The sequence below is a fragment of the Pavona decussata genome, unplaced genomic scaffold (genome assembly GCF_977016875.1).
Source record: "Pavona decussata unplaced genomic scaffold, jaPavDecu1.1 SCAFFOLD_111, whole genome shotgun sequence".
Classification (NCBI taxonomy): domain Eukaryota; kingdom Metazoa; phylum Cnidaria; class Anthozoa; order Scleractinia; family Agariciidae; genus Pavona; species Pavona decussata.
The window spans coordinates 93,206-119,760 of record NW_028145525.1 but is presented as its reverse complement, the minus strand read 5'-3'; the positions used below and the strand labels follow the sequence as shown (position 1 = coordinate 119,760).

At 38.9% G+C, this 26,555-nt stretch overlaps 2 protein-coding genes and 1 pseudogene across 3 annotated transcripts; 1 reads left to right on the top strand and 2 right to left on the bottom strand.

Moving 5' to 3' along the window:
• The first annotated feature begins 3,963 nt into the window (after positions 1-3,963).
• On the top strand, positions 3,964-6,301 carry LOC146470752 (uncharacterized). Its single transcript, XM_085121618.1, has 2 exons — positions 3,964-4,660; positions 5,154-6,301. Exons 1-2 carry the CDS (start codon positions 4,132-4,134, stop codon positions 6,299-6,301), a joined length of 1,677 nt encoding a protein of 558 aa, XP_084977744.1. The 5' UTR covers positions 3,964-4,131.
• A 2,153-nt stretch (positions 6,302-8,454) lies between these two features.
• Positions 8,455-12,024, bottom strand: LOC146470751 (uncharacterized; annotated as a pseudogene).
• Positions 12,025-20,146: 8,122 nt separating this feature from the next.
• Positions 20,147-26,432, bottom strand: LOC146470750 (uncharacterized). Of its 2 annotated transcripts, none has more exons than XM_085121599.1 (2): positions 26,281-26,432; positions 20,147-22,268 (listed from the first exon to the last, which is right to left on the bottom strand). In XM_085121599.1, exon 2 carries the CDS (start codon positions 22,239-22,241, stop codon positions 20,514-20,516), a length of 1,728 nt encoding a protein of 575 aa, XP_084977725.1. In that variant the 5' UTR covers positions 22,242-22,268; positions 26,281-26,432; the 3' UTR covers positions 20,147-20,513. The 2 variants fall into 2 exon arrangements, with proteins under 2 accessions (XP_084977725.1, XP_084977724.1); XM_085121598.1 differs by having other exon boundaries at positions 20,147-23,013; positions 26,281-26,431.
• Positions 26,433-26,555: the final 123 nt, after the last annotated feature.

Below are 26,555 nucleotides of genomic sequence, written 5' to 3'. Positions count from 1 at the left end.
TTTCAGCCAATTTTTCAGCCACTTCTAAACTTTTCACAATTGCCTTGCGTGGAAAACTGCAAATGTACGTAATGTAATTACCATCATTTTGTTTATCATTTGCACGATTTGTCATGGTGCTGACAAATCGAAATTTGAATGAAACCTGCGTTTTCTAAAATTAAAACCATATTCGCTTGAATGAAAACAAAAAACTCTCAAGGTCCAAAGCGTTTTTTCTTTTTTAAAACTAAAGTTTGATCGAAAACTCAGACTTAAAAATATCTGATCTTATCATGTTTCATGACGCCTGCCCGGTGCCTTGACAAGTCTGGAATTTTCCCTTGTTCTTTCCATTGACATCCATCGAGTTTAGTCAGCAAAATCCTTTCCGTGGTACCTAAGGAGTTCAGTTAATACCATTTTGGAGCTACCTTGAATGACGAACTTCTGTTTGCGTTTTGTAATGCGGAAACAATTTAGCCGTTCACAGCTGCCATAGAGAGTGAAGAAGATTCGTACATTGATGTTTGATCACAGTTTCTCAGTCTGTTAAACTCATGATCAGTTGTAAAAGAAATTTTAACTGAATGTGTACTAAGTGATTTTAATTGCTACATTTCAATCATAGTATCTTGTCATTTTGATGCTATTTAGGATGATTTTGTTCAACTTCATTCTTTTCATTGACTGTGGCCTGCAAATTCGAGGAAATGTATCCAAAAGGCTATTTTCAGCTTATCAAACATATCAGTATGATTGTAAAAATAAATAAAAAAATCGAAATTCTATTTCTACTCAATTTGATGCCTAGAATGCTGGAAATAGTGTTTCAGAGCTTCCAGATTTTAAATTTTTCTGGGGGGGGGGGGGGGGGCATGCACCCAGACCCCCCCTAGCAAGAGGGGCCTTGTGGCCCCTTGTCAATACCGTCCTCTACTCTTCTCAAACTGGCTGCCTACTTCAAACTTTATTGAAACCCGTCTAAACATGACCGTTTAAAATTCATTCTTCCGATTCAGACCTAGCACTCCCTCTTTTAGTTAGCAGCTGCTCCGTCTCATTCATACTGAAATCAGCTGAGACGTCTACATTTAAGAAGTGCTAGTAGGAGATATTCTGCCCCCTATCTCCCAGATCAAGATATTATTTTGTAAATAGCCATGAATGTGTCCCAGTTGGGAAAACCAGATGTTTTCCTTCATCCCTTCTAATCACGTGAAGCCACTTCTTCTTCTTCTTCTTCATGTGAAGGTCATCGATAGGAAATTTAAAGAATTACCTTTTCGTTCCATCCGCATTTTGGTAGCCACTCTTTGGCATCCTGGGACACAACAGTGTGTTGGCATTTTTGTCCCGAAATTATTGACAGCAATTGACCTAAATTGAGGTAATATTACGCCTCAACACAGCAATATCGAACCTTCTGACCTTGTTTTGTTTTAAGCGAGCAAGTCAAGGCCTTACTGACCTCGTTTTTGTGCAAACAGTCCAGAGCATCATCCGCCATCATGAAAGTCGTGTACGTGTAGTGATGTAACGTGATGGCGGCGTGTGGACGTGCTCCACGCGTCTCCGTCTACTAATTTCCCGTTTTCTTCGCTCAATTTGCTCGCTCTGAGCAGTTGAGCAGCTCTATGGATGAGATACAAAACAAGTATGCTCGAGGTTCGTTCAAAGATCGAACAAATAAGCAAAGCAAGCTAAAATTTGAAGAAATTGATTTAGAAATTTACCGTGCCCAAGCAGGATGTGCGGCGTTCGTCACATCTAAGGAGCGAATCCTTCATTAGATCAAGTCTTTTCAATTCCGTTACTACGAAACTCTAAAGGACAACGATGAATACCTTGTCGAGTGGATCGATCAACCTGGCTACAATGGCTTTACCTTCCAGGAGATTGAAATCAAGATTTACAGCGTGGTTTCCCAAACCCCGGACAAGTCCTATGCCACCAACGATACCAAACTTTTGATCACTATCCATATATACTTAACATCTGGAGTAATTATGTTTCAAGGCTGCGCATACCAGCTTTGGGCGGAAAAGGAATTTCCCATTCTCAGGGATCTAACTGATCAACCGAATTCAGTTCCCGGCTATAATCAAGCCCTGCTAGAAAACCTTCATGAAGCTCTTGGCACCCTGCCGTGCAAGAAAAGCAAGATAAAGGCGGCCAAAAAGACGGAAAAGGGAAATGCAATGCATGAAGATCTATCTATTCAGAAGGATGAAGACCCACAACACGAAACTGCATTGCAGGAGGATGAAAATACAGAACACAAAACTACATCACCAGAATGCCCTGCTTTTGTTGCAACACCACTCACCAGGAAACGCCGGAATTCCTTGGACTCTATACGTGGTTTCTCCGCAAGGAAAAGTGCCACGATAGCTGAACTAAAATCAGTTGTGTCAAACCTCGAAGGTCAAATAACAGAAATCAACACAATTCTGAAGTCGCAATCTAATAAAGGCCTGCTAGAAGACAGAATTTCTGACCTACAGGATAAAATTGCGCAGTTTGAAAACTCGTCTAAAGCCAATTATCAAGCCCTGTCTGCACGCGTCGCAGAGTTAGAGCTACAAAATGACGACCTTAAAACAGAAAACAACAAGTTAAAAACTGAAATGAAAAATCTGAAAGGAAAATTGAATGTAGTTAAACACAGCGTCGATGAATCCTTGTCAAACAAAACCCAAGAGCAAGTTGATCGACATGTTCCAGACCAAGCGGAAGCCAATGCGGGATTTACTTTTCCTGCCGACGTTCCTGTCTCAAACAGTTTTCCTGTTCTTCAGGAAAACCCTCACGTTGAAAATACGTCTGCCACCCTTGATGAAAGGAGAACAACACCCCCACATACAGGCAACCCTACCACTGATAACAAAACTCGACCTGTTAGACAAGCAGAAACTGAGTCGCCAGCTAACATAGCTGATGGAATAATTCTACTTATTGATTCAAACGGAAAGTACATCGACACTGCCAAATATACCTCAAACCAAGAAACCCGCCAATTATTTTGTCCTACAATTCCTTCAGTTATTAAAACACTCGCTGAGTCCTCTATTGGCCAACCTAGCTACATCATAATTCATGTTGGTACAAACGATATAGAACGCGTTTCTCTCAGCGCCTGTCAGGCCAATTTTCAACACATGCTTGAAATTGCATCACAAAAATACCCGTCGTCGAAAACTCTGATTTCTTCTCTACTCAAGCGTGCTGACGACTTCGATGTCTATAAATCAGAGTTTAACACTATACTCAACTCTCTGTGCGCACAATTTCCTAATGTCCACATTGTGCCGAATGATAACATACCAGTGGATTATCTTCACGATAACAAACACTTGAAAAGACGCAAAATCGGAGCACTGGTTGCAAACCTAAAGGATGTTGCTTTTAACAGAACAAAATCAAGACAGACGAATGGTCCTTCTGGCAGACACCTTTTGCACGCACAATCTCCACCTAACGCGCGTGTTTTGGGAAACCACATGGCCAGTCCTTCGAACAGAGCCTTTGTATCACCCCCACCTCCACACCATCCGTAACCCAGTTTTCAAGCCCATCAAAGGCAGACTCCATACTCTGCAGTGGCCAAAATGCCTCCTCCTGTTTCTCAAGCAATTCCAAATACGACTCCACAGCAGCCTTAAGCATAAACACTGTGCTGGAACTTCTGAAACTCTATGAATTCACGCGTCACTCCTAAATGACGATCTATATCCTTTCCAATGTCTTATTGTTTTGTTTTTCGTCCATTAACTTTAATGAGTTGCTTTACTGCTTACCAGCTAAGCAATTGAATAGGTTATGTCATATTTTAGGTCTGCTCTTCTGTCTTTTTCTAGCTGGAACGTAAAAGGCTTGTTCAAAAATTTCTTTTTGGGGGACAAATTATCCAGTAATTTATTTTTGAGCTCTTTTAAACACTGTGATGTCATTGTCTTGACGGAAACGTGGAGAACAGACGATTTTTGTATCCCTGGTTTTGAATTACTTACCATCCCTAGCACTAAGCATAACAAAAAGAAAAATGGTAGATCATCGGGTGGTATTGCCCTCGGATTTAAAACTGCACTCAAGCAAGGCATCACATTAATCGCCTCCAATTCAAATGTTATCTGGTCAAAATTTGACAAAATGTTCTTCAACTTACACGTAGATCATGATCTATTTTTTTGTGCAATTTTTATTTCCCCTAGAGACTCTCCCTATTTTATACGGTGGCCCACAACTGTCACATCAAAAATAAGTTCCCCACATCAAAATCAAATTTACCACATCAAACACAAATTCGCCACAACAAAAGCAAAATCGTTACATCAAAAACAAATTCCCCACATCAAAGTCAAACTTACCACATCAAACACAAATTCGCCACAACAAAAGCAAAATCGTCACTACAAAAGCAAATTCACCACATCAAAAACGAACTTGTCCCATCAAAAACAAATTTTTCACAGCAAAAACAAATTCCTCACATCAAAATCAAAAACACCGATTAAACGGTCAGCGGTCAATGAACGAAAGCTATCTCCAGTTTTCACTCGGCCTTCACCCGACTGCCATTTTGTTCTTGCACATGGTACTGTTGTCTTGCTCAGGATGTATTGCAGCAATTGCGGGAGAAGTGTAGCGAACTGCAACTTTTGTGCCAACTGCGGAAAAGGTAAGTCATTGTGGTAAGCAAGTGGCAGTCGAGAAAGTCAAACACAGCTAAGTGGTTGGTCGAAGGGACCGAGCTTATAGTTTGACCTCTCTATTTTGTAGCAGCGAAATACACGTGTACCGGGTGTTGTTTTCCTTTCACATAGCAGTACTGTCACTTAAGGGGCTGGGGGGCCGGGGATTCCCCTTGGCTGTTAAGAGCATGGCACCCAGCTACTTTTATAGGAAACAAAAGGAAAATAGGACCAAAGGAACTTCATATCTGTTTGATTCCCCACCTACTTACTGAATATATCCGGCAGCTTGAAATCTTAGTGACAGCCCTGAAACAGGAGGTGTTTTTCTTTTTCGGTTATAAATGTTGCTGAAACAAAGTAACACTTTTTGGATTCTGTTAATCCACAAGATAACTTTGCATGCTCTCCTTCCTAGACTTTATTTTAATTGATAAAACAAGTATTCTATCTTCACAATTCAATTTTCAATTTGTGTAGGAGTTAACCAGGAGAATCCAGGGCCAAGCACCATCACTAGTGCACAGGAAGCAAGTTCTGTTAAGTCCAGCAAATCTATCAAGACCTTCACAGAGTATAAGGCAGCTAAAGGCAAGCAATGGTTTTCTAAAGTCAAAGGTGGGAAGGCAAAAAGTAGTAAGACCTCAACAGTAGATCAGGAAGTGCTTATATATATTGGTTTGCTTGAGTGGAATGAAAAAGAAAGTGTTCTCAAAGCGAAAAGAGGAAAGAAGGTAGCCTTGCGGATTTCAAATGCTGCAAAATCTTCACTGATTCGCCAAAAAGCAGAAGAGAAATGGAAGGCTTATTATAGTAACTTCTATGACGAGAACCAAACCTATCTCCTTCTTTATGAAGATGGGCAGAAGGTTCTTTTTCTACCTGGGACTAGTGAACTGTTTACCTTAAAGCGATACCAGGAGGAAGTGGGGAAAGACTATAATAGAATCTATTTACATCTGTGCACAAATGAAGACTACGACAACACTCTCATGGGTGCTGATGACAGTGACGATGACAGCATGTCCCGTTTCCCAAAATGTTCCAAGCTTGAGAGTGACCCAGTTGTTACAGTAACAATACCCGAGGAACAAATGAAACTGGATGAGCAGATTGCAAGAGAATTAGATAACGAGCTGAACCAAGTAGTGGAAGTAGCAATAGTTACTGAAAACAGTGACAATCTACAAGTACTATCACAAGATGAGAATTCCAGCCTGTTAGAACAAGAGAAGAGTGCTGGACAACATACTCAAGTAGCAATTACTGACCATGTCGGTGTTGTTAGAGAAATTAGCCAAAGAGTTGATGACACAGGTCAATTCTTCATTGTGGTACGAAGGGCTTCCCATTTCACAAGATGCCTAAATCTCTGGCGACGTGAATCACTGAGAACCAGGCCAAACAAAGTTTTAAGAGTCCATTTCACAGGTGAAGATGGGATAGACAGTGGCGCCATGGCTAAAGAGTTCCTTGCAAAAGCTGTAGCAGACATGGGAAATGTTATGTTTCCTGGTGGTAGTCCTGTGGATTCAACCTGGATACTTCCAGTCTTGTGGAGAAATTGCTGCTGTAAGCCTTGCTCAAGGGGGTCCATCACCTTGTGTTTTACAAGGATGTGTTTATGACAGAATGGTCAACCCAGAGACTGACTTCAAGAGTTTGAATTTAGAGCACATTACGCCACAGGAGAAGATGATCCTCGAAAATATCCAAAATGGCTTGGATAACCATCGTGACACAATTGTAGAGCATGGTTACACTGGTGTTATTGACCAAGAGCACATCAGTGACATCACAGGATCCATTCTGATTAGTCTTGTCACCAGACGACAACTGTATTTATCTGAATTCATGAGAGGGCTGGAGCTCTATGGGCTTGCTGATGTGATAAAGCAAAAGCCGGAAATATGCAAGCTACTTTTTGTCATGGGGCAAGCAAAGGATGTTGATGCAAACTATGTGTTTTCCCTTATGAAACCACGCTATGCTGTGAAGGGATCAACCAGACGGGAAGTTGAGGAGTCTGTGATGGATAGCTTCCAGGACTTTTTGATATCTTTGGAAGATGAAAAGAAGATCAGTGGATATTCTGAGGCTCTTACTTGGAATTATGAAGACAGCGGAGACAGGGGAAATGACAGACAACAAGCAGAAGAATTTCAAACGGCAGATATCTCTGTTGCCGGTGTCTTGGGCTGGCTAACTGGCCAAAGACACCGACCCCTCAACGGTGATCCCCTCACAATTAATGTTAACTTTGACCATGATTGTTTTGATCGTAACCCCAAGCACAGTATTTGCTTCCCGTGTGTTGCAGCATGTGGAAGGGAGTTAACTCTACCAGTGTCTCACATGGGTGACACAGAACAATTTCGCCAAACTTTCCTTCTAGCCTACTGCAAGGGCCAATCATTTTCGAGGCCATAGAGACCTTCAGCAATTCTTAGTTTCTAGCTAAGTCCATTGGTACACACCTATTTGTGTGTGTTTCATACAATAGTGCTCATAATTGCCTTTGAAGGTGCAATGATAATTATGTTTGTGTTAGTTAAGGTCATGGAGACCTTCAACTGTGTTAGTTAAGGTCATGCAGACCTTCAGCTGTGTTAGTTAAGGTTATGGAGACCTTCAGCAATTCTTAGTTTCTAGACAAGTCCATTGGTACACACCTCTTTGTGTTTCATAAAATAGTGGTCATAAGTGCCATTGAAGGTGCAATGATAATTATTTTTGTGTTAGTTAAGGTTATGGAGACCTTCAGCTGTGTTAGTTTCTAGCTAAGTCCATTGCTACACACCTTTTTGTGTGTGTTTCATAAAATAGTGGTCATAAATGCCATTGAAGGTGTAATGATAATTGTTTTTGTGTTAGTTAAGGTTATGGTCGCAGAGTAGACATTTCCATTCTTAACATTTAAAGTTTTGCAGGTAATTTTTGCTTGCAGGCCCATAATCTTCAGTAGAGTGGTTTTAAGGTTGGATTGACACTTGAAATAAAGTTTTGTTGTTGTTGCTGTTGTTGGTTATCCTGTTGAAAGACATCAGGTAAAGCTGCATTGCCTTAAATAAAATTGGGACTCAGGTCCAGACAATTTAGTTTGTTTGGTAGCCTGTGCAACAATGTTGAACACTTTCATATGCATAAAAAACTTTTTTTGGTGGATCAAGAAGCTTCATCTTATGACATCATCAGACAAAGTTATGTACTACAGTGTTGGGTGATATGGTATATGTATGGCCAAGGCTAAAGGGGAGTGTTAATATCATATCACAAATCGTGATACTAGCAGATTTTCACCCTCCCCCTTCAGTTGGTGAATTTTCATGCCGAGCAGTTTATGAATTGGTTTATTTATGCGCTCAAGGAGTGCAAGTGGTTACTTAAAAGTTTATTGCTCCAGTAGTGCATTAATCACTTAAACTGAAAAAGTAATGCTAAGTCTTCAAGTGAATACCTGTTCAGAGTCTGGTATGTACATACTACTGTACATGTAACAAACTGTATTGACTCTATTTATTTATTTATTTATAAACATTATTTAAACAGAAATTCCAATTCAGCGTAGCTGGTTTAAATGGAGATCTGTATAAAATAATAAGAATAAATAATCAAATATAGAAATGAAAGCAAAAGTCATTCAAAGAGTTCATGAAGGTGAGAAATTAACTAAGGTGATTTAGATGTTTCTTGACTCTCAGTTTAAAACTAGTGAGAGACAGATCATGACGTAAGTTACGAGGAAGAGTGTTCCAGGATTTGGCGGCATTGTACTTAAAAGATGTTTGAAATTTAGTAGTCTTGGCAAGAGGCAGGCGAATAAGGTCTTTGTTCCTAGTGTTGTAGTTATGGATCTGCTCCGAGGAGTGGAAGTCATCTAGCAGATAAGCTGGGGCCAAGCCATTGATACACTTATAGACCTGTGTGCACTTTTGGTATTCTCTGCGGCATTGAAGGGATGGCCACTTCAAGGTTTGCTGTATATCGGTATCAGTAGCCTTGCGACCCGCAATTATTCCCGCAGCTCGCTTGAGAAGACGGTCAAGGTAGATCTTGTTTCCCTGACCGCAACCATCCCACACAACACAACAGTAATCGAATAACGGTAGAACCATAGCATTAAACAGAGTAATGCAAGCTTCTTTTGGGATGACTTTCCGGGCTGTACGAAGCATTCCAAGGCGGGACGAGATTTTATTTCCGATATGATCAATGTGTTCGTTCCAATTTAGGCAAGGATCCAGAAACACGCCCTATATCTTTCTCCTACACCAAGATATGGGGGAAAAAAGAGACTACTTTGGAAATACATCAAAAAATCTTTAATATGTTTGTACACTTCAAGCCACAAACTGTAGGCTTTGTAGCAAAATATTGGATGTCTGCTGATCTTTTATTCAATTAATTTAAACAACTCATCACAATTACATGTATCTGATCTGGTCCTTTCGATAATAATTTCCAACTGCCAAACTGATCAGCAGTAGCAGGATGACAAGCTAGAGCGGTTTTCAATAAGTGCATTGTAGAACCTAATCCAAACTAATTACTAAGGGCAACAACTTGGGAATCAAAACAAAGGCAAACAATCTAATCAATCAACTAGAGCTCCAAGCAAACACATGTGGTTTTAGTTTGATTGGTTGAGAAAGTAGCACAAGATTTTTTTAGCCAATCACAGGGCATAGTAATGCAACAACAAAGGAATTACAGAATATTACTTTCAACATTCACTGAATACCGCTCTTATTGAAATCAATTACTTTGAAAGCCTACAGCTCAAGAGGGTGTTTTGTTCAGAGCCATTACAGCCCTGAGATTGACAGCAGGTTGATGTTTTACGTGCACAAGTTCTTGGCCGGTTTTCTTGATGAACATAGACAAAACTATAAAGAATATCCATGAAGGGCAACATGCATTAATTTTTGGTACATTTCAAGTGCTTCTTCCCATTTGCCTGGCAAAGGCATTGAAAGACTACTTCTGGCATACTCTAAGTATTCCTGGTGATCATTGTCAGGGCTATCCAAATGTTCAGTTATATGCTGTGCACCAAATTCAACTTGGGCAGCAGGTACTTCAAATAGGCAATCCCTTGCACCATGAAGGTCAGGTAAGAAAAAAAGAGAATCTGGACGTCCAGATACAGTGTTATTTCTTGATTTTCGAATTCTATGTGTGTTCCAGTGCTCTTTCACAGAATCAAGCTCTTTTTGCAGTACATTGTTAAAACAATACCACAGGCATTCCATACTTAAATCAGATGTAGTGTCGACAATACCCTGAAACTCTAAGTCACTAAAAAAATTCTCCACCATCCACAACAATTCTTTGAATAATACGACCACCAGCCCTCAATTCTTTGATTCCTTGGGGAAGAGACGTATCGATGTGCTTCAGGATTATCACGGAAGAAAGATTGCATTGCTGCTGCGAGTCCATTTTCAGTCCCCAAATCTGTAATCAGTTCTACTGGACAACCCCCCAATTCTGAAACTGTTCTTGCATAAAAAGTGGCTATTTTGTTTGGTGAGTTATTGGAACGAGTAATTTCCAGCCACAAAATCTTACGGCTAAAACCATCAATTGCACCATGGATAGGAAAACCCCAACACTTAAGTTTGTCATAGCCATCAATATGCCATGAGTAGTTGGGCCCAGGATTCTGATACTCTCTTCTCTTTAAGCGATGCTTTCTTCTCAATTCAGACCCTTCCGGATCCATCTCCTTTAAAAGGTCCTGAACAATTACTCTAGGAATGCGGAGTCCCTCCATTTCGAGGGTGTGCCACATTGCACGATACCCATGTGCTGAACAAGGACCATCAATAAGTTCACTCATATGCCTCTGTACCTTCAAAAAGGTATCACTGAATGATTCTTGTTTTGTAACACCACGCCTAAACAAACGATATTTCTTTAACTTTCTTAAAAGAGTACTATAACTTATTTGGCACTGATGACGATCACTAAGGAAATGGAGGATTTCTTGGTAGCTAAACCCACGGTGGAAGTAGTACTTCAGAATTTCTTCTTTTTCTTCTTCAAAGCTTCCATCCCCTTCACAGTCACTTTCTGAACTGTCTGATGATGGGTAAACTTCTGAAAGTCATGATTTTAATAACTTATCAGAAATATAATTAAGATTACAAACTGTTCTTGATTTATCATACAGTGAATCAATCTCAACTAAAAAAAGAGAGGAAGAAATACTAACAGTAGAAAGACACATTCATGTACACTCTTTGATGCAAATAACTCATAAAACAGACTTATTTTATTTTATGACAAAAAGTGCTTATCTATGCATTGAAGGGAGATACTAAGACTTACAGCATGTTAAAAGGTATGGATGACTGGAAGTAGTTTGCCATTTTTCCTTATGAATTACATAATTTTTTTCTGTAAGGCTTTGTATTCAATATGTGGAACATATTCTGACTTTCAACAATGCTATTAATATTACTGAAATTTTCCACTTTAGTGACCTTCAGGCTACAAATCATTATTATCATAAATTCTTCTTCTTCTTCAATCACTTTTTTCCTTTAAAACAAGGGGATCGCTTTTTTCGTTTATAACTAGGGGGTGTTAAGGCTGTTAAATAGCTAAAAATGGGGTAAGATTTCCGCACAGCCAGCACAGCCTATGTGTCATGAAGCAATCTCATACCACTTTATGGATATAGTTAATATGAATAGAGTCCAAATATGTATGCATAATAAATGTGTGGGGCTGTGCAGAAATCTTACGAGCCGGGTGTGATGACCCATGCACAAAGGCGTGAGATTCTCTCCCTCTTAACCCACGCCCTCTGATTTGAGTTATAAAGTCAACCTTTCGTGACTTTCGTACACCTAGCTGAACTGTTCATTCGCCACTGGCTTACCACAATGACTTACCTTTTCCGCAATTGGCACAAAAGTTGCAGTTCTCTACACTTCTCACGCAATTGCTGCAATACATCCTGAGCAAGACAACAGTACCATGTGCAAGAACAAAATGGCGGTCGGGTGAAGGCCGAGTGAAAACTGGAGATAGCTTTCGTTCATTGACCGCTGACCGTTTAATCGGTGTTTTCGATTTTGATGTGAGGAATTTGTTTTTGCTGTGAAAAATTTGTTTTTGATGTGACAAGTTCGTTTTTGATGTGGTGAATTTGCTTTTGTAGTGACGATTTTGCTTTTGTTGTGGCGAATTTGTGTTTGATGTGGTAAGTTTGACTTCGATGTGGGGAATTTGTTTTTGATGTGACGATTTTGCTTTTGTTGTGGCGAATTTGTGTTTGATGTAGTAAATTTGATTTTGATGTGGGGAATTTGTTTTTGATGTGACAGTTGTGGGCCACCGTAATTTTAACCCTGACATTTTTCAGGAGCTGCAAAACGACATTGCAAAATATAGCTTATTAGCCTTTGTTATAGTGGCAGGTGATTTAAATGCCAGGACTGGTTGCGCATTAGATTTTGTTAACGTCGATCTCTGTACTCATATCCCTGGTGACAATCTTCCCCTTCTACCCACCCCTCAGCGAAGAAATAATTTTGATTCCCAGATCAATGAGCATGGTAAATCTTTGCTTGAAATTTGCAAAGCATGCAATACGAGAATTCTGAACGGAAGAACAACAGGTGACTCTTTTGGCAAAATAACTTTCCATTCCCCCAAAGGAATAAGCACTGTTGATTATTTAATTGTGAGCCATGAATTGATGAACTCAATTGAAAACTTTATAGTTAAGGATCCAACAATCTTCTCAGATCACTCCCAACTTATCTGTTGGGTAAGGATTTCTCCGAAAACTTCTCCTCAAAATATATCTCACCCACGGGTCAATATGTCTAGTCTTCGAAAACAATTTGTCTGGAATCAGAATGCATGTGAAGTTTTTCTCGATGTCCTAAGACAAGAAGAATTCGTTTCACGTATATCATCGTTTGAAAATACTTCCTTTCCTGAGGATAGTGAAGGCGTGAATTTGGCAACTGAGCAATTTACTAATATCATAAATGACGCATGTCTACGCTCTCTTAGATTAGCTCACACGATAACGATTGTAGGTCCCTGAGAAAACAACTAAATTCGCTTTCGAACAAAAAGCATAAAAACCCGTTCGACCCACACCTTAGGCACCAATATCATACAACGCGTAAAAATTAAAAAAAAAAAAAATCAACTCTTCAATTCTCAGATTGGGGACTTAACTCAGAACAAAGACAACCAAAAGTTCTGGACATATCTCAAATCCCTTAAAGGAAATGATCAAAACGCCACTTCATACTAGAAATACGTGACTCGCAAAACCTTGCGAAGCTGGGGCTGGGTGGAAAGACCTCTTTACTCGTATTGTAGCATCAAATGAGGAGATTAAAAGTTTTCTGAACATAGCAACTATTTTTATGAGCATGGTCTTTTTGAGGTTCTACAGGCTAGTTTGCGGTTGAAAATCTATTTCTGACGCGACGAAATGAACAACGTGCGTGAAGCGCTGTCGTGTTCGATGAATTTATTTCCCACGGAAAATTATTTTACTGCGGCCACAAAACGTGTTATTTCTTCAATGTAATCTTTCACAAAAAAAGATTTCTGGAAGAAAGGGAAAAGATTCTGGAGAGATAGTTCTGTATCCAGCGAATATTGATGAACATTGCAGTTGAAATTTGACCCGGCACGCAAGCTTTCCCCGATGTATGCAAATTTTGCTCCAGACGACGCCAGACAGTCTGACGTCATTCATACTTTGGTTTTGACTGTTGCTAGGCAACAGTGCGGACACCTCCAACGAAACATATAAATATATTTTTCGCTTGAATTTGCGCGGCTTAGCTCCGCTCAGGCCGGCTCGGCCCGACAAATTTATTAACCTTGCTACGCTCGGGCCTTCGGCCCTCGCTTCGCGAGGAATAATCCAGACATCCCTGTTGACAATTTGTTTAAACACTTTAAAGAATTACATTCTCACCCAGATCTTTCCACACTTCCCCGAAGTGAAATCTCACTTAGGGCAAATCTATCGACTTTAGAACAAACAAAATATATCCACAATGTACTAGATAGCCCCATTTCACTCGAGGAAATCAAGAACATGGTAAAATTGCTAAAATCCAAAAAGGCCCCTGGACCTGATAAAATTCACAATGAAATGTCAAAAACTGGAATACCATTCCTGAATACTGCCCTCTACAAGTTATTCAATCTGATACTACATAGTGGCTTCTTCCCTAAATCCTGGCGCGAGGGGATAATAACCCCCATATATATATCTGGCAATAAACATGACCCGGCAAACTACAGAGGCATATGTATAAATAGTTGTCTAGGAAAACTATTTACCTCTGTACTTAATACGAGACTACAAAATCATTTACTTGATCAAAACATTTTACATCAAGCTCAAATAGGTTTTCTGCCGGATCACCGAACATCAGATCACATCTTTACTCTACGAACTTTGGTTGACAAATACGTCAACCAAGTTCCCAAAGGTAAACTGTACACTTGCTTTGTTGACTTCAAGAAAGCCTTTGATTCAGTATGGCATGCCGGTCTCTTTTACAAACTTCTCCAATACAACATTGGTGGAAAATTTTATGATCTTATTAAAAATCTTTACTCTAAAACCAAATGTTCCATAAAAATTTCAAATCAAAGAACGGAATTCTTTGATTACTGCAACGTAAGGCAAGGCAATTGTACTTGTTTCGAGCTACAAGAAAAACATAAGCTTTTTCGAAACGCCCAGCCGGTTAACCTCCTTTTTCAGCTGCAATTGAGAGGCGAACACAGCAAAGCAATAAATTTCTTTTCTCTCCTTGGTCTCTTGTGTTGCTTTGCAGTTTACAAGGCAAGATTGTTCGTGATCGAAGGTTCAAATCTATTAGTGAAGTCAAAACATTGTTGTGTCTTCGATCGTTTCCTGCACGTACGATTAAACATGTGCCTGCATTACTACAGACAGCAGTTTCTTTTCCCACTCCGTATAGTGTCACTAAAAAGTCTTCTCATTTCTTGTGCCCAGTTTTTCGCAACATTAATCTAAGAACGCCTGGTAGGTATGGTACATTATGTTTACTCGTCGCAGTTATGAAATTTTAAGATAAATTTGCATTTATGGAAAGTAAACAGCCCCAGTAGCCAAGATAAGTTTCAAATATGTTGTACCGACATGTATTTGGTAGGATTTTTAACGAATTTTGCGGTATTACGCGTTTTTTTGTAAATTTCGCGGGATTCAATTTTGCGGCTCTGCGACCGCGCAAAATATCAGAAGCTCTGTATAAATCATGTCAATCAAAATATACGCAAAGCATTAATTAACCATCAACTCTCACTTCTTAACTCAAACAGAAAATTGAGCTTTTACCACTTTTTTAAAATTGACACTAAACAATCTGTATTTTTAGATGCTATCATAAATCCTCTCCATAGAACCGCTGTAAATATATTTCGCTTAGGAAACCATCAACTTCATATTGAAACTGGAAGATATACTGTCCCCAAGACTCCTGAAAATTTAAGAATTTGCACTTTTTGCCAAGCTAATGATGTTGAAAACGAGTCCCACGCTTTATTCTTTTGCACCTTTTATGATAGTTTTCGAATCAAAATTTTTGATGAAATAACTAGAAAATAGCAATTTTTTGAACAACTAGATATTAATTCAAAAATTTTGTTCCTCTTTAATAGTATTGACCCATTTATTTGTAGATCAGTTGCTGCTCTTGTCTATGAAATCATGAACTCTAGATATAAGAACTTATATAGCTTATGAAACTGTATTAGCGGTTTACACAATTATATAATTCTCTAGTTTGTATAAGGTAATGCCATGTATAGATATGGAAATACCTAAATAAATTGTTGTTGTTGTTGTTGTCATTCATGGCATCGATTGGTTATGCGAACTTCAACCATAAAACCTTCGAATTTGTGATACTGCAATAACAGCGTTTTCACGTAAATTAGCCAACACTTGAAAATGTAGGACTTTCTGATCTAGTAAGCAAGCTTGCAAAGCGTTTCGTTTCAAAAGATTATACAGCCTGCCGCACACTTCAGGAAAGAGCTGAGCAAACGAGGCCAAGCAAGGCAATCAGCTCACCTGTTTCCTCAAGTGTGCGGTTGAGTTTTCGTGATAATTTCACCTCACGAGGCGAAATCTCAAATATCAAATATGATAGATATTTTCCTCACGGCCTCGCAAGGCGCAAAACTCACGAAAACGACACCGCACACATGATGAAACAGTTGAGCTAAATTATTGCCTCGCGAGGCAGTTTGCTCAGCCCTTTCCTCAAACTTGCCTTCAATTTCAGGTGACATTAGAAAACCGAAAGCGCGTGTTTGTGAGCGAGACATTATTATAAGCTGAAAGTCTACTCACCAGCACTGAAAAACCGTCTTTCCACCTCTGTCAAAATCCTAGGCTTGATTTCCAGCCGCTGTTCGAGAGATCCCTACTTTCCTCTTTGCACCGATACCTCACCATGGGAACGAGGTCAACGGCAACAGTATCAATGCATTGCGATGCTCTTTGAACAAATTATTTTTACCGTGATGATCTCAGGGTGATCTACCAAACGTTTTGGTAATGTTGTCCGTCTTAAGAAAATGAACTTAATCCCCTCTCAGAAGCAATAAAAAATAAATAAGTTTTATTTGTGCTGGTATGTCTCTCTACTTACATTTTGACATTTCGGTCATTTCCGCGAAATTTGACCTCTCAGCGGTGGCCCACTTCTCATAGGTAGCCTTATACACTCTGCTCTCTGTTACCCTACGTTCAAAATGAGAGTGCGTTCCCGCCATCTTGTTTTGCGTGGCCACTGGAAAAATTGAACAGGCCTTCGGACTGGACTTCAGACACTATGGACAACACGCATCGGACCTCAGATAAGACAACTTGTGTGCATATGATCCAATTGGCTCTCCAGGCCAGAGCTTATTCTGGCATCCTTAACAACAAGCAGATGGGATTGGATTCTTGTCCATTGCACACATTGTACGGTACTTTGCTGGCTGTTGAAATTTAACTGCATGAGCTTTGTTTATTATTTGTGCCGGTATGTCTCTCTACCTACATTTTGATCCTCCACATACAGTTTATGACAGGGGTAAGGATCTGTTTAGTCTGAAATGTCAGCCGTGTAGGCTCGGGGGAGGAGACGGCTGACATTTCAGACTAGGGTGTGTTGATTGTGAGACAATTCCCTTTTCCATGGCATTCAAAGTGGAGAGATTAATTAAGGCAGGGCTCCTCTTTTTCTATTTTTCCCACCCGTAATTTATTTCCCTCTGCCTAACTTTATTATTCGCAGGTAACGCAATACCTTGTACCCAGCTCTGTTCAACTGTTTCAAACCAGGGGAAGTTAAGGAAAGTGCCTACTAATACCGAAGTATTTTTGTGCGGTTAATGCGCGAAAAGCAGATCTTAGCAAGGCCTATTGGAATCCAAAAAGAAAATTGGGGGTAACCACGCATTTTTCAGAGATAATTAATAATAATCAATTTATATAGCGCTTTTTATATAACATTCAAAAGCGCTTACAATATAAAAATGAAAAATTTAGTCAAAATCAATAAAATATAAAATTTAAGAATAATCAATCAAACAAAAAGTAAGAAATAAAATAAACAAAGTAAAGAATAATCAGAAGTCATATGCTTTTTTAAACAAAAATGTCTTCAAGTGTTTCTTGAAAGTATTTAAGTTCTTGGCAGTCCTAATTGCCAGAGGAAGCTTATTCCACTTGGATGGACCAGCGAAAGCGAATGCTCGATCACCAAAAGTCTTACATTTGGTTCGAGGCACCTCCAACAAAGTGAGGTCATTAGATCTCAAAGAGCCTCTGATTGATTTTTTTTTTTTTCAGCTTAAATTTCTTGGTGCTTTATTTTCCCTAAAATGGAACCATGAATATGTTACGACTTACATTATTCGATATGTCGTTAGTGACTCGTTGAGTCAAAGCCAACATTTTCGATCCCGCAACTATTTTTTACAATACAATCCATTACATTGCCATACATACAATACAAATATACAATAGTTAATAGTAATAATAGCTAACAATAGTTAATAATAATAGTTTTACAACAGCGCAATTAGTGCCAGGCAACTTCTTACATTTCATTTTTTTTCCTGTTATTTCCACAGTTACACAGTTACAGTTTACATATAGTACGTAATTTAACATAACTGTGGACTTGATCTTTAAAGAATCGTTTCCTCAAACATTCTCCATTTTTTCCTAAACGAATTGGTCTTATTCGATTTAAGAGAAATGTGCCTTTCAGTTTGATATTTATTTAATAAAATTCTCTTAAAGTGGCTAAAAGATGGTTTCGTTTCTTTACACCGGCAAGTCCACAGATACGTTTTTCCTAAAATAAGTATATAGTTTTGCAGATCCATCTCCTCCTCTAAGAACCCTAAAATAATCTCACAATATTTTAAAGAGAGGCCTACGCAACTGTTTAGTTTATTTAAAATTTTGTCACAAACTTCATTCCAAAAGGAGGTCGAGAAAGAACAATCAAAGAAAATATGGTCAAAGAGCTCAAAAGAGCCTCTGATTGATGCCTTTTTCCTGATGAGATCACAGATATAACGTGGAGCGATACCATTTAACGCTTTGAAAACAAGTAGCAATTAAGCAACAATATCAATAAAAAGCGCCCAAAATATAAAGCAATGTATGGGATTTTTTCCCAAATTGAAACTTAATTTTCTCTGAAAAATACATGGTTACCCCCAATTTTCTTTTGAGACACCAAAGGCATTTGATAAGTTCTGCTTTTTCCGCAAAGTTTTAAACCGCGCTAAAATATTCCTGTATTAGTAAGCACCACCCATAGGAAACCCGAGTATCTCGTGATGCGCAGAACGTATGCGCAGTAACAATAGTAGGCACCGTCCTTAAGTGATTTTAGATATTTTCAGTAATTTTTAGGTAACCTGCATATATTTTACATATTTAAGGAATATTAGCTCTTTTAACCCTCTCTTGGATTTGTACTTTTATTTATTCATTTTTTTTTTGTTATATTGTTATTACTAAATGTGTTTTCAATTAGATAGTAATATGTTTACTGTAGGTCCACATCAGCTCTCATTGTATGTATGTATCAGTATGTTGTATAAGATTTTTTGATGTTCACCTAAAACACAAGCGGGTAAGTACCAGTTCACTTCTGATACTGATTGGCAAAAAAAGAGAAGAAAATGGACCTTGAGGACCAGGAGCTAGAAAAAAACACTGACTCATTATGCAGTTTCCGAAAATATCCATACTCCCCCCCACGTTAGGTTTTTTGTTTTGCACCCCCGTCCCCCCTGGAAATTCCGGTTTAGCTTCATACTTTGCTTCTAAAATTTTGCTTTTGAAATTCCCTCCCCCTAGGAATTTCTGATGACCTTTCATGGGGTGCGTATGGTTTTTTCTGGAACTGCACATTGAGAACTGTTAGTCCTTCGGATTAAATTTTACAACCTCCCAAGAGTATAATTTATTTTTATCTATACTAAATATAACCTTTACTAATCAATCCACTGTTCAAGCATGGTAACAAGCCCTTGATGAAAGCTAGCTGTGTAGATGATTAAGTTAGAGTGTCAAAATAAAGTTGGCCTCATCTAAATGTTATCTTAGCTGCAGAAGTTAGGGAGAGAGAAAAAATAAAGCCAGACTAAAATTAATTTGACACTGTGGATATGAACAGACTGTAATAATATTATGTAAAAGCTGTTTCTTTGTCCAAAACTAACGTCCAGTCATTTTCTTATCTGAAATGGGCTGCTATTTTGCTGGCTGTTGAAATTTAACTGCATGAGCTTGGTTTATTATCATTGTAAGAATTTACACAGCCAAAGTTGCTATCTAAAAAAAAAAAAAACAGTTTGTGCATCTCATCTCTGATCTTGTTCCACTTAATTTCTTCTGTCCTGTAGATAACCTGACAGTTACATCATTTTGAACATCATATTATTTTATATATTCTGATGATGGTGGCTTTTTCAAGGGGTTTCACTGTATTGAAAGATTGTGTTTATTAATGATGGATAGGCAGATTTTGATTGGTTTCCTACGTGGTTTGAATTTGGATAGACTATGAACAGTCCCTTATTTTTTTTTTGATTCTAAAATGAATAAAACATGCGACCGCATGGAAAAACCGTTCTCCTCAAACATATGCGACACATGGAAGAAACCGAAAAAGAAGCATATCCTGTCTCCACACGGGGGTCAATTTATGTGCGCACTCACGTTGTTCACTACTTTACTATCATAAGGGATTGCTTGTAGCCCACTGCTGGGATCGACCGCTCACTGAATTGTGTATGTCTCACAAGGTCCAACGATTGTAGCCAATGGTTTTAAGTGGGTAGGAACAATAGTTAGATGTTGGCTAAGACCTTGCTTAAGTTTAAAGAAACCGGTCCTTAAATTTAACTTAATAAGCAGAAGCATCTAAAATGTATTATCATTTCATAACAACATATATTTGTTGCAAGGCTGACACAGTGCACAAGTCATTTGCATCTGACCCTGTATTTGTTGATAAGAAATTTACAGACCATTGGAAATTAAACAAAAGCAAAGTACAGTGTCTACTGCTCCAAAGTTCTGCTGGAGCAAAATGCAATCCTAGTGTGACCATTCAAACAATAACTGTTGAAGCCTTGGAGTAGTACTTTCCTGAGGTGGTACTTTTCATTATGTTGAGCTGTCTGGGGACAAATATCCTACTGAGGACTCGCACAAATGGAAGGTTTTAAGCAATCCTTTCCCAATGCAATGACTCCTTTACAATAGCTCAACTGTTGTGAGTAAAATAGCTAAACTTGTTTAAGAAAATTCAGAAGTGCCTTTGAGCCTTTTCCAGCTCTCAGAAAGCTTTTCAGTATCACACTGCGTTGCTTGCTGGTAAAATGATACTTGGCGCTGTTTAAGATCTCCTTCTCTAGAAAGTCAAAAAGTTTGTCTGCTTGAATGTTGGCCAGAGAAAAACACCAGACAAACTCACAAATCTGAGCTTCGTTAAGATTGGATAAATCTTTTGCAGATATGGAGGAATATAGGGATTGAAATAGCTCCTTGCTTCCTCTCTGGCCATTAATAAACCCTCGTAAAAGCATAAGCTTTTCTGCACGAGACATCTTGTGCATGTTGCATTTAAGTAATTCTGCCTCAGCAAAGTCAAACAGTTCACTCTCTGACATATTCAACTTACCAAGACTCCATATCATTTGACTCAAGTGACCACTGTCAAATTCCTTTGTACTTCTCAAGCATAACTCTGCTTCAATATTCTTTACAAAGTTGATATTCACTCCATCCCTTTTGGCACGAACAAATGAATACAGAATAAGTACAAGTTCATGTGTCCTGAAGCCACTTACTCCACGACTTAAAATTTCCCTCTCGGCCACATCAAAGATTTTGGCATTCATAACATTCCTTCTAGCAAATGACCATATAATTTCCACAAGCTCAATATCTAGAAAGTTATTTAAGCCCCTTGAAATAAGCTCACTGTCCAGGAGGTTGAAAAGTTGAATGTTTCCTTTGCCTCCAGTGGAAAATGACCATAGAATCTTAACCATGTCAACATTCTCAAAATTAGAGGCACCTCGTCTGATCACCTCAGCTTCCACCAGGCTGAATATGTTGTTGGAATCAACACCTTTCTTGGCAAAAGACCACACCATGTCTGCCAAAGCACGGCTGTTGACTGACATATCCCTTGATACAACTTCTCTCAGAAAATAGTCAAAAAGTTCTTTACTTCCGTGGTTCATTTTAGCATATGACATCAATATTCCAGATATGTGCTGGTCTTCAAGTTCTTTACTACTTAGCTTCTCAGATAAAATGGCTTCTTGGAAATTTGCAAACACTTCTGGTGCTTTGATACCCAGATTTGCAAACCCGTTTACAATCTGGCATATTTCTGCAAACTTAAAACTCAAAATATCACGGCACAAAATCTCAGACTTGCAAACTTGAATTAGCCTGTTATCTTTGTCTTTGATTTTCCCCAATGCCCACACTACATTAGCAAGATGTCGGCACTGGCAGTTGTCTATAGTCTTAGCAATACTCTCCAATAAATCTACGTAAGGACTACTGTTACCCTGTTTGAAATGCTCTATCTCTTGTTCCAAGATTTCCTGTTGTGTTTGATCCCTTCCAACTATCTTGGCAATGTTAAAAAGGAATGCAACTTTGTTAAAAATGTTGACAGATTCTTGTACAGACCTGTACAATTCAAGTTGCCCTTGAACCGAGATTGTCAACATTATTTTTCTGCTTTGATTGACCTCTGCATCAGATGGCTGTGTTACAATGCTTTTCAAATTACTGTAGAATTTCTGTGGCACTGCTTTCATTTGGCGATATCCATGTCGCTGTTCTGAGATGGATAACGGTGTTATTGTGCTGTAGCTACTTCTTGTATTTCTTAAAAGTGGAACTAAGAGGACCATAGCTCTTGGAACTTCTTTTCTTGTAAGCAAAGGAAGAACTTTTCGATTACAGGAGGCCAGGATGTTCATTTTGTACATTTTCTTTTAAGTTACCTGGAAGATAAACTAAAGCAAAGAACACAAGATCAGTTATTAGCAAAACGAAATAGTCAAATACTTGCTTCTTGTTAGATACTGTATGAACCTGTTCATGGTATGAAATATGTCAGTTTTTTTTGTACCCAGTCATGTAGTGTACCGTATAGGTATGATATGGCCAAACAGTATATAATTTGTATTCGGGAATATTATGTCACAATATTCATGATAAATGGGTAATATTTTCCTGCAAATTATTTGCTTGGACAGTACATGACCATGTTCACATTGGCAGGCTCTAGCAGAAAAAAAAAAGTTCCTGGCAAGTAAGCAGTTCACATATCTCATCTCCGCAAACAGAATGAATATCCTGAGTTCAATCTGCAACTTGAATGGTCAGATAGTACAACCAATTTCACTGCAGTGTCAAGACACAGGTTTTTCTAATAATAGCCAACATTAATCATGTTGAAAGACCTTGGGCCTGCAAGTTTACCCCAGAGAAATCTTAATAAATGTATGTATTTCAGGAAGTTAGTTTTTACTCTGTGAACTTATTTTTTGGTCGAACTTGATATTAATTACCACTTTTGGGTCAACGTCAGATTATGGCAGGTGAATGAGGGATGTTCTGTTTAGCCCTTTGCAATTCCTCTGTCATAATTTTCCTGTCATGATTTGCCCATGGTTACAAAATGCTGAAACAAATCCACAGATATTTTTCTTTGTGGGCGGCTTTATTTCAGAAGAGGACATTGAGGGCTGGTTGAACCTGCCATATCAAGAAAAATATTGATGAAAAACTGAAACCACATTCAAAAATGCTGCATAATGGCCGTACTACACCCGGCATAGTAAATCGAACCCAGTCGAACTAAATTTCAATCGAACTCAATCAGTGGATTGAGTTCAATTGAAGGCCTGGGAGCACAACCGACTTATGTCGAATTTGAGCGCGGCTTTTGATTTCGCACGGATTTGTCCGAATTTTGGCTCTCCCTGGTTTGGAAAACATTTCGCGGTTTTACAATCATGGTCAAAACTCCTTGACAAAACCAAACACGAACAGAACAAAAACCACTTGCTTACTTCTCCTTCCCACCCCCTCCCCCTATGCAAAGACAACCGAACACAGACAGCCAAAAAACCACTCACTTACTGTTTCTCCCTTCATAATTCTACCACAGTTACTTCTCCCTCCCCCGCTCCCCCTTATGCAATGTTGATGTGGGAAGTGATGCTTGCCAGGAAACTGTTCGTGACCCAAAAGACAACATTGAGTCAGGGGGAGGGGGAGGGGGATTTGGTAGTTTGCTTGTCTACAAGTGAACGCGCTTGGAAGGCAAATTTTGTTATAGGTTTTGTCCACGTCAGACTCGTTTTCCAAATTATCGGTAGGCTAAAAGTTTCCACTGTCCACGAGCCGTGTTTAGTCGCAGCAGTTGTTGTTTCTATAAGAAACGTTTGAGATGATATCATGGTTTGCTTTTGCGGGTTGTAACAAGCCCAAAATAGATCAAGGCAGTCGGGATAAACAACTTGCGTATCATACTGGCTAGTTGATTTCTCTTTTGTTTGGTGAAGTTTGTAAACGCACAACATCTATGGATCTTTTGAAAAGTTATGAAATTGACGAATGCAGTTCACAGGAACTGGTGGAAATGTTGTCCAAAGAATCCCTCCTTGGTAGTGATGACTGTGCCGTGGCGAATTTTTCAATTCGATTATCAAATCCCGCGGGAGAATCAGAGACAAATCCCGCCATGTGCAAGGTGTTTTGCAAGCCTTAGTTGTGGTTTGCCAGGCTTGAAATTCGGTATGTAACGATTAACTTGACAATTTCAAGGCAATGATTCAATAAAAGTACGATTAACATAGATTTTCAACGGTTAACACCGACTGCTTGTGAAAAGAATAGATAGTCTTTACCTTTTAATTGAACTGCCGTTAATCGTTGTTAATCGTTATTAATCGTTGAAATGGCTACATGTCTTCCTGTTAATCGTAATGCTAGTATTTTGCGTTATCAAGAGTGATATGTCGACAAACGGGACAAAGCTGGATTTTACGCCAGGAAATGGACACATTTTCTCTTGGAGAATGTAACTGTTTACATTTCGAACATTCCTGTCATGTACGTAGTAGTTTGTAACAGAATAAAATAAAAGTGTGACAGCATTCTTTTTGTTGCTCCCGCGAAAAACACCGCTTTCGTGTGCCGTGTTTCAAAGACAACGAGTGTATATTAAATACAAGTATTTAATCCTCAGTGCATTGTCCTTTTGGTCATCCAGTGTCTATAATGTTACCGATATATCTTTACAAGATGGTAAAATTTCTCAATGGCATTAATACGAAACACAAAGGGGCGTGAAAAAATACTGGACAATGGTTTTTAATCGAATTGCAGTTCACATGCAAAAGTTTGGACAAATCCGAGCTACATCGAAAAACGGGCTGAAATTCGACATAAGTTGGTTATGCTCCCAGCCCTTCAATTGAGTTAGGCAATCGAACGAAATCGAAGGAACCGAAAAGAAAAAAAATCAATCGAACCCAATCAAACGTTCGATTTTCAAACTCGTGATTTGTGTAAAACAGGCTTTGAAAATCCTTAACCAGATCTTGGAAGCTCGAGTTACTCCAGTCCGGAGAGTAGCGCACGTGTTTATCGTAAAAGAAGAAATTATGTAGAAATGGCTTCAGACGCCCTGTGGATTGTAAGCTTCAAATGCGTAGTAAAAAGGCTACCAGGAATGCCGCTTTGAAGTCAGGGATGGCAAAGTTTTTTAGTAATTTGCTTGTATTTTTGCATAAAAGTAACCCTTCGATTTGTCATTCTGCAATTGTAAGTTAGCTAAAAAAGGAAAGGGTGCGACAATTTCGGAATACGCCCGCGGGAATAATGATAGCTTTGTTCTGTTCTGTTCTCTTATAAACTGCCGTAGACAGTTTATGAATGGGGTTTCTGATATTGAATAAATTGTAACAAAGCACAAGAAAAACCTGCTTTGATGGGCTTGCTTTGTATAGGTTTACCAGAGCCAATCGAACTCAATCAGACGGATGGAGTTCGATTGAGTTCGATTTGTTTGATTGAATTCGATTTGTTTGGAAATTGAACTCACTGAAAGTCTGCCGAACTCAATCCACTGATTGAGTTTGATTGAGTTCGATTTTCGAATGTTCGATTTACTATCCCGAGACTACAGGATCAAAATAATTGGAATGCTGTAAAACCTATGTTCCCCTCATTTCAGGAATTTAGTAAACTCTGCGAGTTGTTTCCTGGGTAAATTTCCATTACCCCACTTATTGGGTATTTTACTCACCACTTCACACTTACTTATACTGGTGTAAATCAGTGTATAATGTCTTTCCAGTCAATAAAGTAGATTTAGGCCACCATTGTCTGATCATCGTCACATTATGATTGGTAAATCATGTTTAAAAACCTGCATCTATAATACACTGTCATGAAACCAGCTGTAACTGCTACTGAACTTATTGTTGAATTTCCTGACAAACACTGAAATATGGGTTACATTTCATGGCATGTTTCCGTTTCTCCAAGCTTAAAACAGAGACAACTGATAATCTGCACAAGGGGAAACAGAGGGAGGCATCACTGCTTCCAGTGGCCTTTCTTGGCATTTTCCATTGGCTTTTTCTATGCCACAATGTTTTCTTTTTTCTTTATGCTTTTTGTCATCTTTTTATATGTTGTTTACTTTGTGCCCTTCCCCCCTTTTCCATTTTCCCTTCACTGTCCCCCACCCCCAAAAAGAAACACAACTGAAAAGTCCTGAAAAGGGCTTTTGAACTAATCTCAAGCCTTACGATTATTTAGACAAAAACAAACACACCAAGGAAAAGAAAAAGAAGAACATGTTAACTGATGATCGATCGACATTTGTCGGCCGCCGTAGCACGAGTACGCGAGTGAGTACTAATAATTCGACCATGTATGCATTACCTGGTTGGACAAATTTGCCAAGATTTATCTCTAAGAATACATTATACCCTTAAAAATACGTACCTAGTGAAAGAGGGCGATTTCACTTGAAATAACTGAAACTAGCTGACCAGGAAAACACGTGGAAGGACATGTAGATTAAGACGCCATTTTGAAATTCTGAGTTGCCGCGATGGCTTGGGGAGGAATCTCATTTCCAGACCCTTCGCTTGCATTTGGGTCCTCCACTGACTGAGTTACGGTGGCCCACAACTGTCACATCAAAAACAAATTCCCCACATCAAAATCAAATTTACTACATCAAACACAAATTCGCCACAACAAAAGCAAAATCGTCA

Excerpts from the sequence above, each read along its gene's own strand:
- LOC146470752 (XM_085121618.1), top strand. The coding sequence starts at position 4,132 with ATGTTCTTCAACTTACACGTAGATCATGATCTATTTTTTTGTGCAATT. Across the intron at positions 4,661-5,153 it reads TTGTGCCAACTGCGGAAAAG|GAGTTAACCAGGAGAATCCA; the intron begins GTAAGTCATTGT and ends CAATTTGTGTAG.
- LOC146470750 (XM_085121599.1), bottom strand. The coding sequence starts at position 22,241 with ATGTACAAAATGAACATCCTGGCCTCCTGTAATCGAAAAGTTCTTCCT.